Source organism: Bombus affinis, unplaced genomic scaffold, assembly GCF_024516045.1.
Source record: "Bombus affinis isolate iyBomAffi1 unplaced genomic scaffold, iyBomAffi1.2 ctg00000380.1, whole genome shotgun sequence".
NCBI lineage: Eukaryota > Metazoa > Arthropoda > Insecta > Hymenoptera > Apidae > Bombus > Bombus affinis.
This window is the reverse complement of record NW_026109053.1, coordinates 27,910-44,007: the sequence shown is the minus strand read 5'-3', so window position 1 is coordinate 44,007 and position 16,098 is coordinate 27,910. Positions and strand designations below refer to the sequence as shown.

The 16,098-nt window shown below is 32.0% G+C and overlaps 1 protein-coding gene, 1 long non-coding RNA gene and 1 pseudogene across 6 annotated transcripts in view; all 3 read right to left on the bottom strand.

Annotated features, from left to right (window-relative positions):
* LOC126927966 (uncharacterized) overlaps window positions 1-9,779 on the bottom strand; it is a 53,886-nt gene extending 44,107 nt beyond the window's left edge. For 3 of the 5 annotated variants that reach the window (XR_007716098.1, XR_007716100.1, XR_007716101.1), the window contains exon 1: window positions 8,799-9,148. This is a non-coding gene — a long non-coding RNA (uncharacterized LOC126927966). Of the gene's footprint in view, window positions 1-8,798 lie in introns of all 5 variants that reach the window. The other 2 variants (XR_007716099.1, XR_007716102.1) reach the window with 2 other exon arrangements.
* On the bottom strand, window positions 1,608-4,986 carry LOC126927962 (omega-amidase NIT2-like; annotated as a pseudogene).
* On the bottom strand, window positions 4,496-6,108 carry LOC126927963 (G-patch domain and KOW motifs-containing protein-like). The gene is made up of 2 exons (XM_050743928.1): window positions 5,870-6,108; window positions 4,496-5,599 (listed from the first exon to the last, which is right to left on the bottom strand). Exons 1-2 carry the CDS (start codon window positions 6,086-6,088, stop codon window positions 5,075-5,077), a joined length of 744 nt encoding a protein of 247 aa, XP_050599885.1. The 5' UTR covers window positions 6,089-6,108; the 3' UTR covers window positions 4,496-5,074.
* Window positions 9,780-16,098: the final 6,319 nt, after the last annotated feature.

Below are 16,098 nucleotides of genomic sequence, written 5' to 3'. Positions count from 1 at the left end.
ATCCTGGCTGTAAGGTCTTTTTAAAATTATAAGAACAGATTCAAACTATAACATTTGAAAACTTGTGCTTACAAAACTTACTTGTTTCTCATAATTATTTAAATGAATCTATTCGGCATTTTGAGTGACCGTCCCTTTATGGCTCGGACGGCACCTCTCCTTCCTTTGGGAAATTCCGAATTATCTGTCCTCCCCGAGCTGCAAACCTGATGACTTAGACAGTAGGGAAAAACATCAGGGAAAACCTCTGGCTAGAAAAGTACGATAGACGAACAAAATTTAACGGCTGATGGGGAGTATCAACAACATACAAGGACAATCATCAACAAAGTGTCGTACCGTGCGGGTGAAATACTGGAGTTTCAATAAGATCTTATAACCATCGAGTTCAGAACATCAAACTTTGTTTGCATAAAGCAAGTGTAAACAAAGTGTCAAATTACACTAACACTCGATCTATTAAATCCGTTCCACCTTGAGCGTTAATTCATTCGAGGTTCGTGGTATCGATCGATCGGTCGGACGTGCCCGCTGGCTCTTTAGTTGATGATTTGTAACAGAATCCTTGCATTAACACAGATTCTCAGAACACACAACTTCACCCAGCAGATATCGATTACAGTCAGTTGTCACTAACAATGCTTTTATCAACAATTTCTTTACCTGTTGATCCTCTGGAAGTTTTAACTATATTATATTCTCTAGGAACAGTAAGATTTTAATGATATAACTTTACTAATGAGATCTTAATGTCATAAACGGTATCGAAACTTCTTAATTAATGTCGTTATCGAAGAAGAGACTCGTAATCTTCTCAAACGAAGAGCACTTGATGTTTACAAGTAGAACTCGATATCTTAGTTTCTTAAAATGTGTTTCTGTGTTTACTTTCTAAATGTAAACTTTATTCAAAACGAGCCGTTCATTCGTTACAGGCCGTTAATAAAATTGCACTTTGCACAAAGGAATTGCCGTTAATAATTTAAGATTCTCTGCTCGTCGTACAGGGTATATATCGTAATTATTCACGACGATCGTAACGTTTAAGTCCAATTCGAGCTTAAAATCCCACGTGAGCTATACTACCACAATAGCCTGAATTTCTATTTGTTCGTTTACTGCCTGTTCGTACTCGGAGCATCCGTTGTAAATTACAGCAAAATCTTCTAATGTGTTCCAGAATATGTCTTCATGGAATTTTAATAATTTATTAAATCTATAGATAACAAATGTAAAACTTACTAATTTATAATTAATATAAAATAAGAGAGCACGAAACTTCCTATTTTATGGACATATTAAATATTTGTAAAAAATTCTGTATCATTAGTATCACTTTAATTACTTTAAAGGATATAATCCCATAAAGCCGTGACCCCTGAAAGAATCGATGTTCACGCGTGACAAATTGGCGTCGTATGAAAGTTCCGGTATGAACGTTACTAGAGCTGATACCAGCTAGGGGCACAGGTATATGTTCTGGGTTCATTATATATTTATAAAGGGCTGCCGACTCAACGAGTGGTCCGGGTAAATTTAAATTGTAAATAGACAGAGATTTCAAGTAAAAGCCTGGATAAGAGCGGATATGGTATGAGAGTCTGTGGTGGAAAGAGGAACAGGCTGCTTTTATTTGTAAAGTTTGAATTTCCTCGATATCGAAGGTGTTTAAGCCGCAAGTGTGTTTCATGTTAATCGTTCGTGTTAATTCATTCGAGACCGAGATTTTATTGTAATACGATTCCTGGGTGTCAGTACGATCTGAATGTTTTGTTAGAATGATACTGTGCTTTTCTCTCTCTGGAATATTCTTTTCATATTTTAATTTTAAGTCGATGACAATCTTAAATTTTATGCCTCATGTTTTTAAAATATAAAATTATATACTATGTTATACTATAATATATTATGTACAGTTATATATATTATGCCTACTGATTGATATGAATTTCTTTCGGTCTCGAATGCGTTAAAACGGAGCGCAAAGAAGTCGAAATTACTTATTGTAATTGGTAAAACATCGTGAAAGGCAGACAGATACAAGAAAGAAGTTAAACTATAAATTATATTTGCGACATTGTTATGTTTTTGCTTTCTTTAAGCCTTTCATCAAGACAGCCGATCTATAAATATTAATCGACCAATTTCTCTAAGCTTGTAACTTCAAATTAATGTTTATATATATAAAGAGTTACGTATTAATCTATCTAAATATTTAAAAAGATGTTTAATGTTATAAATGATGGATATTAAAGATGTTCAAAAGAACGTAGTCTTCGCGTGTTCTTTATCATATCCCTGATCAAAGACATTCCAATATTATTACAATATCCAATTACATATTGATACACAAGATATACAGATTATTATTTATAACATTTTGGTTTTCTTAATTGAGTTATTCATTTAGTACAAATGATAAGTAATTAGTAATAAGTCATAAAAAAAAAAAAAAAAAAAAACGGTATTGTAGTAGAAATATTATAAGAAAACATTTTCTGTTTCAGTGTAGAGTTACTCCTTTTTATAGACAGTGTCGTACAAATCCGTACGTCTTTGAGAAAATGTAGGTATCTGAGCCCTTACTTCCTCAACAACTTTCAAATCTGAGAGAAAAGAAAAACATACGAAGTAATAAGTAATGCTTGCTAATAAATTCAACAAATACAGAGGGAGCCGGCAAAATCGATGAACCAACGAGACTAAAAGTTAATTACATCATGGATTTCTCGCTTTTAATGTTAAGCTGGAAATTACCGATATCGGTGACCACCATATTTTCCTGAGTTTCCAAATCATAAAGGATTTTCCCCCAGGGATTTGTCAACTGTGTATGTCCCCATGCGACATAACTTGCTGAAGGAACACGAGCCGGTGATATACAGGCGACGTATAATTGATTGTCATTCGCTCTGGAACGCTGAAGTAATGACCAGTGCAGTGGTCCAGTGGTCATATTGAATGCCGCCGGATATATCAGCATTTGGCAACCTAACACAGAGAAATGGGAAATACGAGACCACTGAATTTTAGTTAACTTTGTAGCTGCACAGTCCATATTCCATAATTTATGAATATGCGAGAACAGTCCTCTTGTCGTGCTTCTAATTCTTTTATTTATTTCATTTTCAGCGAATATACTGGTTTTTTAAATTAAGCTCCTTTTTATACAGAGTTACAGATTATATTGATTATATTTTATATAGAATATATTTAAGAAAGATAGTTACTTTCATGCTAGTTAAGTATTGTTCGATTAAGCTACTGTACCTTTGTTCCGATAAATGCGTGCCATTTCCTCGAATCTGATATCATAGCAAATGCCAATACCTATTTTGCAGCCCTTCACATCAAACATTGTTAGGGAATTACCAGGACTGAGTGAATCACTCTCTCGGAAAGTAATCTTGTTGGGAATGTCGATGTCGAATAGATGTACCTAATAACATAAAAATATAGTTGCTAACTCTATTGCTGTAACTTTTGTAATTTAACATCAATGTTACGAACTTCTAAACTTTAATTGTTTTTTATTTAATAACTGACAGCGTTTTTATCACTTTCTTTTATTAAAAAGTTTTATCATTTAATAATATTTGAGAAGGAATATTTTTTAAGAAAAAATAAGTTTTTTCCTATGTGAAAAATTTATATTACAAAACAAATATATTGTACAAAAATTTATATATTATATTACGACAAAAATGTATGTTTCTCGTATCAAAACGTATTTTATAAACCTATAACATATTTTTTAAATTATAGAATTGGTTATAGTACACGTATGTACATATGCATATTCCTAAATTATTCCTAGATAGAGTCACTTTCTCCACCCCAATATTTTCAATTTCAAAGCCACATGGAGGTATATTATTTACCTTCCGGTGTTTTGCTATCAAAGTTCCATCGGGACCCCAAATAGTACAGGTATTGTACAATTTATCGCCCTCTATTTCAGGTATCGTACCACCAACTACATAAATGCTGTTTTCCTTAGCTGCCTTCGATAAAGCAACGCTCGTTTCACCGTTTCATCAGGAATACTCTCGGCGTATTTTGGAAACTATTCTGCATTGCAATATTTCAATTAATGAAAAATAACTGTCCTTTGTTCCAACCATAAATTAGGTTGAAATGTTTGTCAATTTTTTATTTTTTAAATTATTAAAATAACTAAATTTTATATTTAGATTTACTTAAATATATAATTACTTAGATAATAGTACATATAATAAATTGTTTCTACAGGTTCAAGATGAAAAATGAATATTTAGAAATGTTTAATTACAATCATGCTATTTGGGTCAGTACCAGTGACTTGTTACTTAACGACTTTGCTAGTACTTTTTGAAACATAAAGTTAGATTTTAACTAACTTTAATTTTTAACTATTATAGGTGGAATTATAAATACAAAATAATTGATAATACTAGTTTATAAGTATCTAATTATTAGTATCTTAAAAAATATATTTATACAAAAATCACGATAATCATAAAAATGGGGAAATTCTATATTCTCGAGTCAATTCACAATCTTTATGGAAGTATGAACGTTAAGGTAATTTGTCTACTTTTACTTTTTTCTATATAGTTGTTATACATATAATAAATTATTAGAAAAAGAAACAAATTATTACGTATTCCATATGGTGAATTAAAGCATTCAGGAAGAGCGATAATATCAGCATTATGCTCTTTCGCGCTTGAAATGTAGGAAACTGCCCGCTCTACATTTTTGCTTTTTACTTCATTTACTTGAAGTTGTACCAACGCCAAGCGAAATGCTAAAATGTTGGAAAAGTTAAATACACTCGGTTATATATTTCCCATACTTTTTATTTATAAATACTTTATACATAGTGAATACTTACTCGACATCGTTCGCACTACTTGTTTAACGATGTTCGTAAGTATCATAATGTTCTTTGAGGTTATGTATGGTATTACTCGATATCAACATTACGTAAGCAATACGCGGGGATTTTTAATAATTATTGATAAAGTTTAGGACATTAACTTTGATGTAATTGTAAACATTATTACATATTATAATTAAATGTAATTTTCAGTTAAGGGTAAGAAAAGAAATATACTTTTGTAAAAATACACTTTATTATAAAATCTGTATAAATAAAATTGTACAATTTATCTTGAAAGTAAAATGACCGAATACGTTCCTGGAAAATATTACTGCCTACTAAATGATCGAGATCTTGATCTTTCTCGTCGTCTCGTTTTTTACTTGATCTTTCAGACGAGCAATCGTACTTCTTACGTTTCTTTGACTTCTTCAATCTTTTTAATTTATAAGAATCATTACTATTAGAGTTACTTCTTTCTCTCCGTCTCTTCTTTTCAGAATCACTATCGCTGTCATCATTAGATTCGGAGCGCCTTTTTCGTCTTTCTGATTTTTTATCCCCCACTTTATCATACTTGTTCTTATTGTGCATCGTACTTCCGATTTTCTTTCTTTTATTACTACTTTTGTTCTTCACCGTCTTCGGGGTCAGGGGACATTGATCTTTTTCTATCCATCTTTTGCTTGAGTCCCTTGGATTCCTTGTCCTTATATTCCTCATACTTTTTTGTATCTGAAATTAACCCCATAAAATACTGAAATCTAAAACCTCTACATTTATCATATTTTATATAAAGATAGAAGGGACCTTTAAAAAATTGCATGCAACAACACACTTACAGATACTCTTGAATTAGTTTTTCTACATGTCCGATTATGTCTTTATATGTATATGTCAATTCAAATTTATTTTCTTAAATGTCCCTTAATGAAAAACTAACACTTCATATTAACTTTGAACTTTTGAGTTCTTAGAATATTCTGATTTAGTCACTGGCTGTACCATAAATTCATTTACAGATATTATATTTCCACCAAGAGCTAGTTTTATTATGAGCCTTCCTGCATCATCATCGAATCCTTCTATTTGACCATAATTATTACTTTGTTCTCCAGCTATAATTTTCACAAATGTTCCTTTCTCGATTTTAACTTCTTCCTCTTCTTTTTTGAAATCTGTATTTTTCTTCTGCAATGCTACTTTGTCTGCTCCAAGACCCATACCTTTTGGTCGTAATTCTGGTATGACAGCTGCTACTAATCTGTAATAGTTAGAATAAACGATTGTGAAATAAAAAATGATGTTCTCTGTTTACTTTCCAATAAGTGATGTATTAAATACATATAATTAATTTAATCCAGAGTAAAATTCATACTTTTCATTTCAACCAATTCCCTTTCCTGGTTGCCATCCCATTCCCCTTAACATTGCTACACCAAAAGCATCAATAGGAATTTTTTCATAATCTTCTAACGTAGACTGAAAAATACAAAACGATATTTATAATATGCAAATGTAATACATCTGTGCATTGCACATCAATATGTTGATAACGTACCTGTTCTTTGCCTCTTAATGATTCATCTTCTACTAAAGGTAAAGTTAAATCATTTGTTTTAGTTTCATATTTATTCTTTGACTTAAGTTCCCCAATGATTTCTTTAGTCGCTTGCTCTTCTAAAGTAACAACTTTATTTTCACTATCTTCAACTGGCTCTTTCTTTATTGATATTATTGGCGATGTTTTTCCATTAGATAGCTTTGATTTTGCCTCGTTAACACTAGCGTCTCCTACCTTTTCCTTATCTGCCTTCGGAAGGAAAATGTCTGCATCTATTTTATTAAGAATTCTATCATGCCAGGTTTTTGAACCTAGTAATGGAATAATTAGAGGTTCATCTTTTTTTTCTTCCTCATTGAAATAAAAAAATTGTTTTCAAATATATATATTCCGCTATTGGTGATTTTTATAGGTTAGGTTGAGGTTATATGTTTCTTGATTATAAATTTTACTTTTTGAACTCACCCTATTACTTTAATACCTTTCTCATCAAGGCATTCAATGTAATCAACTTTCTTTTTTTCTTGTGGAATAGCATTTTTTAACACAGGTTTCTTAATAGATTTCGCAAAACCGAAGGAAATCTTCTTTCCTTCTTCTGCCATTTATTTGTTATTTTAACACTGACTTATAGATCAATACACATGTATATACTAGACATAAAGATTGATGTCACTTGAATCTACGTACATGAATCTAATATCTTATTATACTTTATTAATCTACTCAAAATTACTTGCACATTACTAAAATTTCATTCCGACAATGTATCAAGCGTCTGAATAAGTGACATTAAAGTAAACATATATCAAAGAGGAAATAAGAAGAACTGACGCCTATGGTTTTCTATGTTACAGAGCTAGTGCTGCATCATACGGCCAAATGCCGAAGGTGGCTTATGCTAGTATATACCTGCCTATACGTTTCAATGAGAAAATCGATATTATGTGTTCATGTGAAAATTCACATTTCCCTAGGAGCTGTATTTTGATAGATTTAAGCTTCTAATGGAGCATTTTAAACGTATAGAGTATACTATGAAGTAGATAGTAGTGCGGATCATTTTATATTCATAGAAAGTTTGAATGTATAGAAATGTACAAAATGCTCATGATATGCAAAAATATGCAAAATATTCAAAGTAAACCAATCATCAAAAAGTTTAGAAGGTGAAACAAATTTCTTTAATAACACCTAGATTAATTTTTATTTGTTAACAATCCCATATATAACCATAGCTTTCGCCCGGCGCATATACGCGCCCATACATGCGTTAATAAGATAAAAGGAAATAAAAGACAGATTATCGATAAAATACACTAACACATATGTAATACGTGGAGATATTACCACTCAGATTACACATATTATATATTATAAGGGAAGATGTATACCACGTATACATATATGTAGAACGAACATTTCAAACTTGTTTATAGCCCGTGCGCACACATAAATGCACGCACGCGAACAATTTTTCGAACGATAATTATATTAATAATTTATAACCATTTATATTTTTATATTTTTATATTTTTATATTTTTATATTTTTATATGATAAGCATTTATATTTTTTAAAATATGTTCTTATGGCATACATATTTATTCCACGCTTCATATCTATCCACATCCGTAACTGTAGGTGACATTGTTTTTTAACAATTTTGCTATTATTTCATAATTCTTTAATTCATATTTCAAAGTCGTAACAGATGTTTCTTTTTTTTTTTTTTTTTTTCAAGTTTTTCCCATATTGGACTTATTTCGAGCAGCCATGCTTGCTTACAAAGCAATTTTATATCCACGCAAGAATATTTTTCAGTAGATTTTATTATGTGGTTTACAATATCCATATTCTCTAATAACTGGTTGCTAAGGTATAATTTGAACATACCAAGTCGAGTAACTTCATTTGGTAATGATACGTATATTTTCTTTTCAAGGCATCTGCGTAAAGCTGCATCAATGTCCCTAATAATATATTTACAATAAATATTATTGTTCTGTTATATTAATAATAACAAAGGAATATTCCGCACAACACAATAATTAAGATTAAGATAATGAATAATTATGATATTAAGATATTTTCTACTTAGAAAACATTGAAATAGCGTGATATACATAGCAAGGGCAATTAGTTGCAGCCAAAAGAACTACATTAGAATTTTCGTTAGATACTAATCCATCCAATCTAGAAAGAAGTTCTGATCTGAATCTCTTTGCAGGTTCAGACAATGTACAGTTTACTCCTTTATTTGTGCCTATCCAGTCAATCTCGTCGATAAAAATAATTGTAGGCGAATAATTATAGGCAAGTTCAAATAAAACCTGCTCAGTTTAACAAATGTATTTATTATTTATTAACTTTTTTTTTCTTTTTCTTTTTTTCCCTTTTTCTTTTTCTTTTTTTTGCTTTCTCTTTTTCTTTTTTTTCCCTTTTTCTTTTTCTTTTTTTTTCCTTTTTCTTTTTCTTTTTTTTTACGTGGGGAAAATTCGCTCGGACACGAAGCCACTTCTTAAGTGGCGTAGTAGTGAACATCCAAATTAACTGTTTTTTTCTTTTTCTTTTTTTTTCCTTTCTCTTTTTCTATTTTTTTCCATTTTCTTTTTCTCTTTTCCCTTTCTCTTTTTCTTTTTCTTTTTTTTTTTTTTACGTGGGGAAAACTCGCTGGGACACGAAGCCACTTCTTAAGTGGCGTGGTAGTGGACATCCAAATTAACAGTTTTTTTTCTTTTTCTTTTTCTTTTTTTCCTTTCTCTTTTTCTTTTTTTTTCTTTTTCTTTTTCTTGTTTTTTTTACGTGCAGGAAATCCGCTCGGACACGAAGCCACTTCATAAGTGGCGTGGTAGTGAACATCCAAATTAACTGGGGCACTAATTAGCTGAAGCTTCTAGTCAAACCTGGTATCAGTCTTTGTACGCAAAGGCATTCATTACAATCGTTTAAAGTTTGAAGAAACACCGTTACAAATTCGTGATATAAGAGTAAGCGATTCAAAACTCGGATTCATTTGTTGGAACGACGCCGTGGGCAAAAGTACATAATGGTAAATTTTCTTCCAAGACCAATTGATAGCGCTGACGTAATTAAAATGTGACGATATTGCCAGCGACGTTTCTCCAAATAGACGACTAACTTATTTACGAATTGCCGACACACAATTGCCGCTGGTAATACGGTTAGTAATCACTTTATTGAATTTTCTCTTGACGTGACATCGTCGAGTTCCTAGAGAGATTCTTCTCCCTTGCAAAACTATGTTTCTGCAACGCATGTATTTGTTGAATTACCGTTCGTGAACAAGTCCTTCTCTTTATTACATGTAATAGATTCTTCTTTTGAAGTTTTAAATTACATTGGTAATTTTCTATAATTTATTACTCGAATATGGTAATTTTTTCTTAAAAAGTTTGCTTTTTCTACAATTATTTTACTACAAAACCCATCAAAAACATGATGTATGTATATATACCCTCAAATATTATCGGTTTATTCTCAAGCTATAGTTCAATTTCGGAAATTGCCAATTAAAATCATAGAAAAAAAAAAAAAACACAGAAAGTTCGTTAAAATATGCGATTTTCCAATCAAGATATAGAATTTATTCGAGTAATATAGATTACAGTAGCGATGGTGACGGCAACGATGAATGGACTGATTCTTCGTGCGAAAATAAATTGGAAGCGCAGAACGATGCATTGTTTCAGGGAATATCGATTTTCAAGCATGGTTTTAAAGTACGTGTGCGCGTGACTAGGTTTGTTAATTAATGCCGCTCCCAGGTTTTCAATATATAAATGTGACACCTACATATCTTTAAGCTTAAAACAATTGGACTAACAATTTCATTAAATTTAAATGAATATTTATCTTTTTAAACGCAACAATATTTTTAATGACAACTTCACGTGTAAATCAAGTGCATACATATTCGATCGATCTTGAAATCCTGATTCTCTGCGAAGAGAAAAATCGTTTGAGGTGGCCGTGTTGTGAGTTATACTTGTAGTAGTTAGTAGGCCTGTTCCGCTGTAATTGTCACTGGGGGCTGTAGATGTCGCTGCCGGGGTACTGCTGATTTTTCGGCTTGTCGAGTGCCGCCACACCTTGAATAAAGATTTGATCTACGTTTTATATGCAACGTTTTACATCCACCTCTTTTCAGATACACCTCTCTATTTAAAATCATAGATCGTCACACTCTATAGGTATTTCCTTGAAAAGGTTAAAGTCGTTCTGTATAAAAGCTAATTCAAAGGGGAAGGAAATTCTGCGAAAAATTCTTTCAGATTTCCCTATGTTTGAGCTCGAATCAAAGCAATCCTGTATAATAGGATAGGATGATAGGATGATTCTGTATTATTCCTTGTGTACTTTCTGTTCCTATTATTTACAATAGGATGATTATGCGTTTAACTTCTCATAGAATCTCTCTGATTCCGTATGATATCGTCAGTGTTTTTGAAATATGTTATTGATGTCGTAACGTCAACCGTTTCCAGTGCAAATTCAATTTCGAATCGCAATTTCCATGTTTGCGTGGCAAAAGCGTAAAATCGATAACGCACGCAAACATGTCTTCTTTGCTAATGGCGTACTATAAATATAAATATTTGAATAAATATTGCGAATTTCATATTGCTAAAAGATTTATACTATTTGTTCGTAAATAATCGTCGGATCTATATTTAAGTGGAAACTGCTGCATTAGATCTCTTTTCTTACTTAAAATTATTTGGATTGGTAACTTGGATGTAACATGTAATTTATTCTTCTTTTATAAATAGTGTACAGAAGATACCAATTCAGAGAAATGGAAGGAAAGTCTAAAAGCAAAGAAAATCTACAGGAAGATAAAACGTTCGAGCCTTGCCAGGCTATATATGATGCTAAGTAATTTCATTTTGACAATGGTCCAACATCTTAGATTTAATCAAAGCCGCTGGAATACGCCAAATATTTCATATCTGACTTAAACATGTACTGCGACGAGCGAAAAAAGTAAACACATAAATGTAAAAGACTAATTTTTCAAGTGATCGGTAAAGATTAGGTAACAGTAACTACAAGTTATTATTAACGAAATGTAATAGTTAATTTTCATTAGCATTAATAATGTACAAAACATTTTACAAAAATGGACATCTCAAACCATGTTTACAGTTTTGCACATTAATTATACTCGTCGAATCAAGGTTTCAACATAGGTATTTCGTCCACTAGTACTACTTCACGTTTATTATATCCAATAGAATTAACTACTATTTAGGTAAATTATTTTGTGGAATGGTCAAATAATGCTATTTTCTCATTATACCTTCGACATTCGCTTTCTACATAAAATCAACGGGCTGTGTTTACACTTTTGCTTGTCACGGCGTATCAAGGAAGATTGAAATGTAAAGTAATTCGCACAAAAAAGTAGATATTAGTATTGATGTTATTGTATTCCATATTTGACCTTAAAATATGAATAAAATCAGTCTAAGTATTAATGAAATTTCAAACATTTTTTCTAAAACAACGGAACTTTCCTTTCTAATGAGCACTATATGATGCAATAGAAAAACAATTTGACACTGAAAATTGTGGTCAAGATCAATTTTGCGCTACACTTATTTAACCAATTTTCATCAAATCGAAGGTGTAGAATGGCTTGAAAAAAATACCGCGATAAATACTTTTTTGACACTTTGTACAAAGGTGTATATCAATGTGTATATCGATACACATACTCTGTATGTGCATATCCGTGGTATATATATCCGTTTTTCGAAGCAAAATGTCATCTACCTGTTCAAAAGAGCAAAGCAAAAACACTACATAGAGGGTTTGTTACTGTTAACACTCTCTATTTCCGTGCGTAAAGTATCCAACCAGATATCCAGGAACAGCTTTCAGGGAACGAGATTGAATATTTGATCGAATATATTTAATATGGCAATGTTACGTATAACAATATACGTATGGAATTTTAAAAGTCACGAGGGTTGCAGCGGACTCAATTTTAATGTACATTAAACATTTTGCTCATTGATGACCTTACCTTAATTTTTTTCTCCTTCCTCACTTTCTTCTCCTATGCGAGTGACACAGCAAGATTGATAGTAACAAGCGATTTCATTAAAACACAATCTCCTTTTCCATTTGATAAACACGATACGAGACGAGGGAATGATTTAGGAACACGACTTTCGAGCGGTTTCAACAACTATTAAGTTTCATTTATAGCAACGAACACTGCCAAAGACGTAATCGATAAGATTCGCGTAGGTGCCGTAGATGACGTAGATGAAAAAACGTAGATCAAACGTAAATGACGAAATTATACATTAATTTATTTTAACGCGTTAAAATTACGCTAATGACAGTTGCTCCATTCAATTTGTTCACATATTTGAGCCTTATATGGAACAAAGTGAACGGAGCATCTGCAAGCGTGTTAACTGGACAACGACGAATTTTCACATCTACTCCACGAAGCTTCACATATATCAATGACCACTGCCGTAGTCATGGTCAAACATAGATGACGAAGTTATGTATTGATTCACTTTAACACGTTCAGATTACGCTAGTGACACTTGCGCAGTACTATTTGTTCATATATTTAAGCCCTATATGCAACAAAGTGAACGTAGCATCAGCAAGCGTGTTAATTGGACAACCACGAATTTTCACATATATTGCACGAAGATTCGTATATAACAATGATCACTGCCATAATCATGGTCAAACGTAGATGACGAGATTATGCATTAATTCACTTTAAAAATTACGCTAGTGACAGTTGCGCTGTTCTATTTGTTCATATATTTAAGCCCTATATGCAACAAAGTGAACGTAGCATCTGCAAGCGTGTTAGTTGGACAACGACGAATTTCGTTTCGCAAACACCGACACGTGATACATTTTGAAGTTACGTGGACGCGAGAGTAATTCGTTCCCTTAAATTGCTCAATTTCCATTTCTTTCGCCATGTATATTCGAGTATTGCATTTGAATTGCAGAGCAGTGGGAAGTAACGGCGCACGTCGTTGATATATCGACAGGAACATGAATTCTTTTTTCATAGGATGAATACTTTTTTCATCGAATTATTAAACCGAATCAAGTTTTCAAATCCAATCATTTAATTTCATCGTTTTACATCGAACGTTTCAATCTTTTTTCTTTTAAATACCTTACCTATATTTCATCTCGTTGAATATTCAATATTTTTAATGCTACTACCACTTATTGGTAATTTCAAATATGTAATTATCGTTCTGAAGTTAGAAATTCGAAATAACATTCGTCAGTATATGATTCTACGTTTTATATAGAGTAATAAAAATGATACAATGAGTTTCGGTAAATAACCAATAAAAATTTTTGTTCCTTTTTCTTTTTCTTTTCTTTTTTTTTTTGGTTTTATGTATCCAAGGTCGAGAATAAACTATGTGCACGTTTCTTGTATTCGTTTCTTGTATTTTTATGAGGAATTCAGTCTTTTTACGCCACAAGAGTCTCAACGTTTTCGTTTTCACGCCTACGTTACGCTCGTTAAACACGTTCCAACAAGACCATGAATAAGGGTAACAGCTTTAATGTTTTCACATGTGTTAATTTATTATTTTAGACCTTAAATATTTTATTTATAAAATCTTTATTTAAACAAGTTACCATTGTCGCTACAATAAATCAATGAATGAAATCAGTTTAAATTTAAAATATCATTTCATAATTTCTCGTCACTTGTATCTAAAAACAACAAAAAAACGGTGTACCCACATCGTGCGTAGACGGGAAATTAAAACAGTGGAGCTTAATTGAAACACTGATCATATTCCGCGATTGTAAAACAATAATAGAAAATCGTGTTTCTTTTGAAGGGTATGAAATTGTCAGGAGATTATGCCATAAATGAAATTGGAAACTGGCTGGTCAAAGGTATTAAACTCAATTAAACTGAACTGTGTTATATTGTACAAAGGCTAGAGAACTGCTACCAAATATCTGCTAGTTTAAAGGTGTCCCTTATAAATTATAATTATATTTCAAATTCAATCTCCTAGTAATAAGTAAATTAATATTTTACCTAAAATCTGTGATATAGATAACAAAAATAAATTCTTTACATTATTCGTTAGTTTACAATATAATTAGAATATTATCTTTATTTTCTGGTGTCTTTGTTATCCTTAAAAGATAAACTGCTTATTTACAAATTTAACACTGCATATGCTATTAATAAATCATTTTATATTTAATTTTGCAACCTTCAGTCATTGTTAAAACTTGTTGACAATACTGTCGGTTAATAGAAATTTCTAAAATCCCCTTGTTTCTACTCGATTAAAGGGTATATTGCAGAAACTATGTTAGCTACAGTGTTAGTTACAAATCACCTGTGTCACTCCATTAAACTTATACACAATAGTATTGATTCTTGTTTTAATTTAAAATAAAATATGTTATTGTAGGAATGAAGCAGAATGTTCAAATAATTGAAACAACTTTTTGTCCTATAATTAGTGCCTTTCATTTTAAAAATTAAAAAATTTTTAATCAACGATATTTGGAAGTTTCGATCTAAAATGATCAGGAATTGAAACAGAAATACTTTTATGCCAATAAATACGTATTCTTCACATATAAAACAAATATGAAAACAAAAATCGATGTATATGAATGAATTTTGAAATGGGGAGGAATTATATGATTATACCCATTCTCTGTTGCGTTTAATTGCTTCAATTGATGTTTCATGAGAATTTTCATCGAATTTTTTAGAGATTTTTTTTTTATTAGAATATTTACAATCAGTTCTCGTTGAGAATTTTCAGTAATTAATTTAATTTGGCGTGATACAATGACATGGACCATAATAGTTTTATATTGTTGGTTCTAGTAGAAACTAAGGATTTAAACTAGAGGGTATTTTCTTTTTAGTCTGCGGATCTGGTCCGTCGTGTCCAGTAGTTGGGTGACTAGTGGGTTGTGGTGGTTGTTGACTCTTGTGTTATATCTGCTTCTGGACTTGTGTATTTCATCTTTGACTGTAGGTATCTTGAGGTCACGGTGGATTGTTTCGTTGGTAACATACCAGGGTGCATTTGATAGGGATCTTAGCGTTTTCGATTGGAAGCGTTGGAGTATTTCAATGTTGGAGTTACTTGCTGTTCCCCATAGTTGGATTCCGTAGGTCCAGACAGGTTTTATTACGGCCTTGTAGAGGGTTATTTTGTTCTGTATGTTTAGTTTGGAGCGTCGGCCCGTGAGCCAATAGAATTTTCTTAGTTTTTCCTTTAGTTGCTTTGTTTTTTCCGAGATATGTTTTTTCCAAGTTAGCCTCCTGTCCAGGGTCATGCCCAGGTATCTTACGGAGTCCTTGCTTGGGATTATTGTGTTGTTAATGGTGACCTGGCGGCAGGTTTGTTTTCGGAGCGTGAAGGTTACATGAGAGGATTTTTTTTCGTTTATTTTGAAACCCCATTTTTGGAACCACTTTTCCATGGTGTCGATACTTCGCTGGAGAGTGGATGAGGCAATTGCCGGGTCTGCGTGGGTAGCTAATGGTGCTGTGTCGTCGGCAAATGTTGCTATTGTTACGTCGTTTGATATAGGTAAGTCGGCAGTGTAGATGGAGAACAGTAGGGGTCCGAGGACACTACCTTGGGGT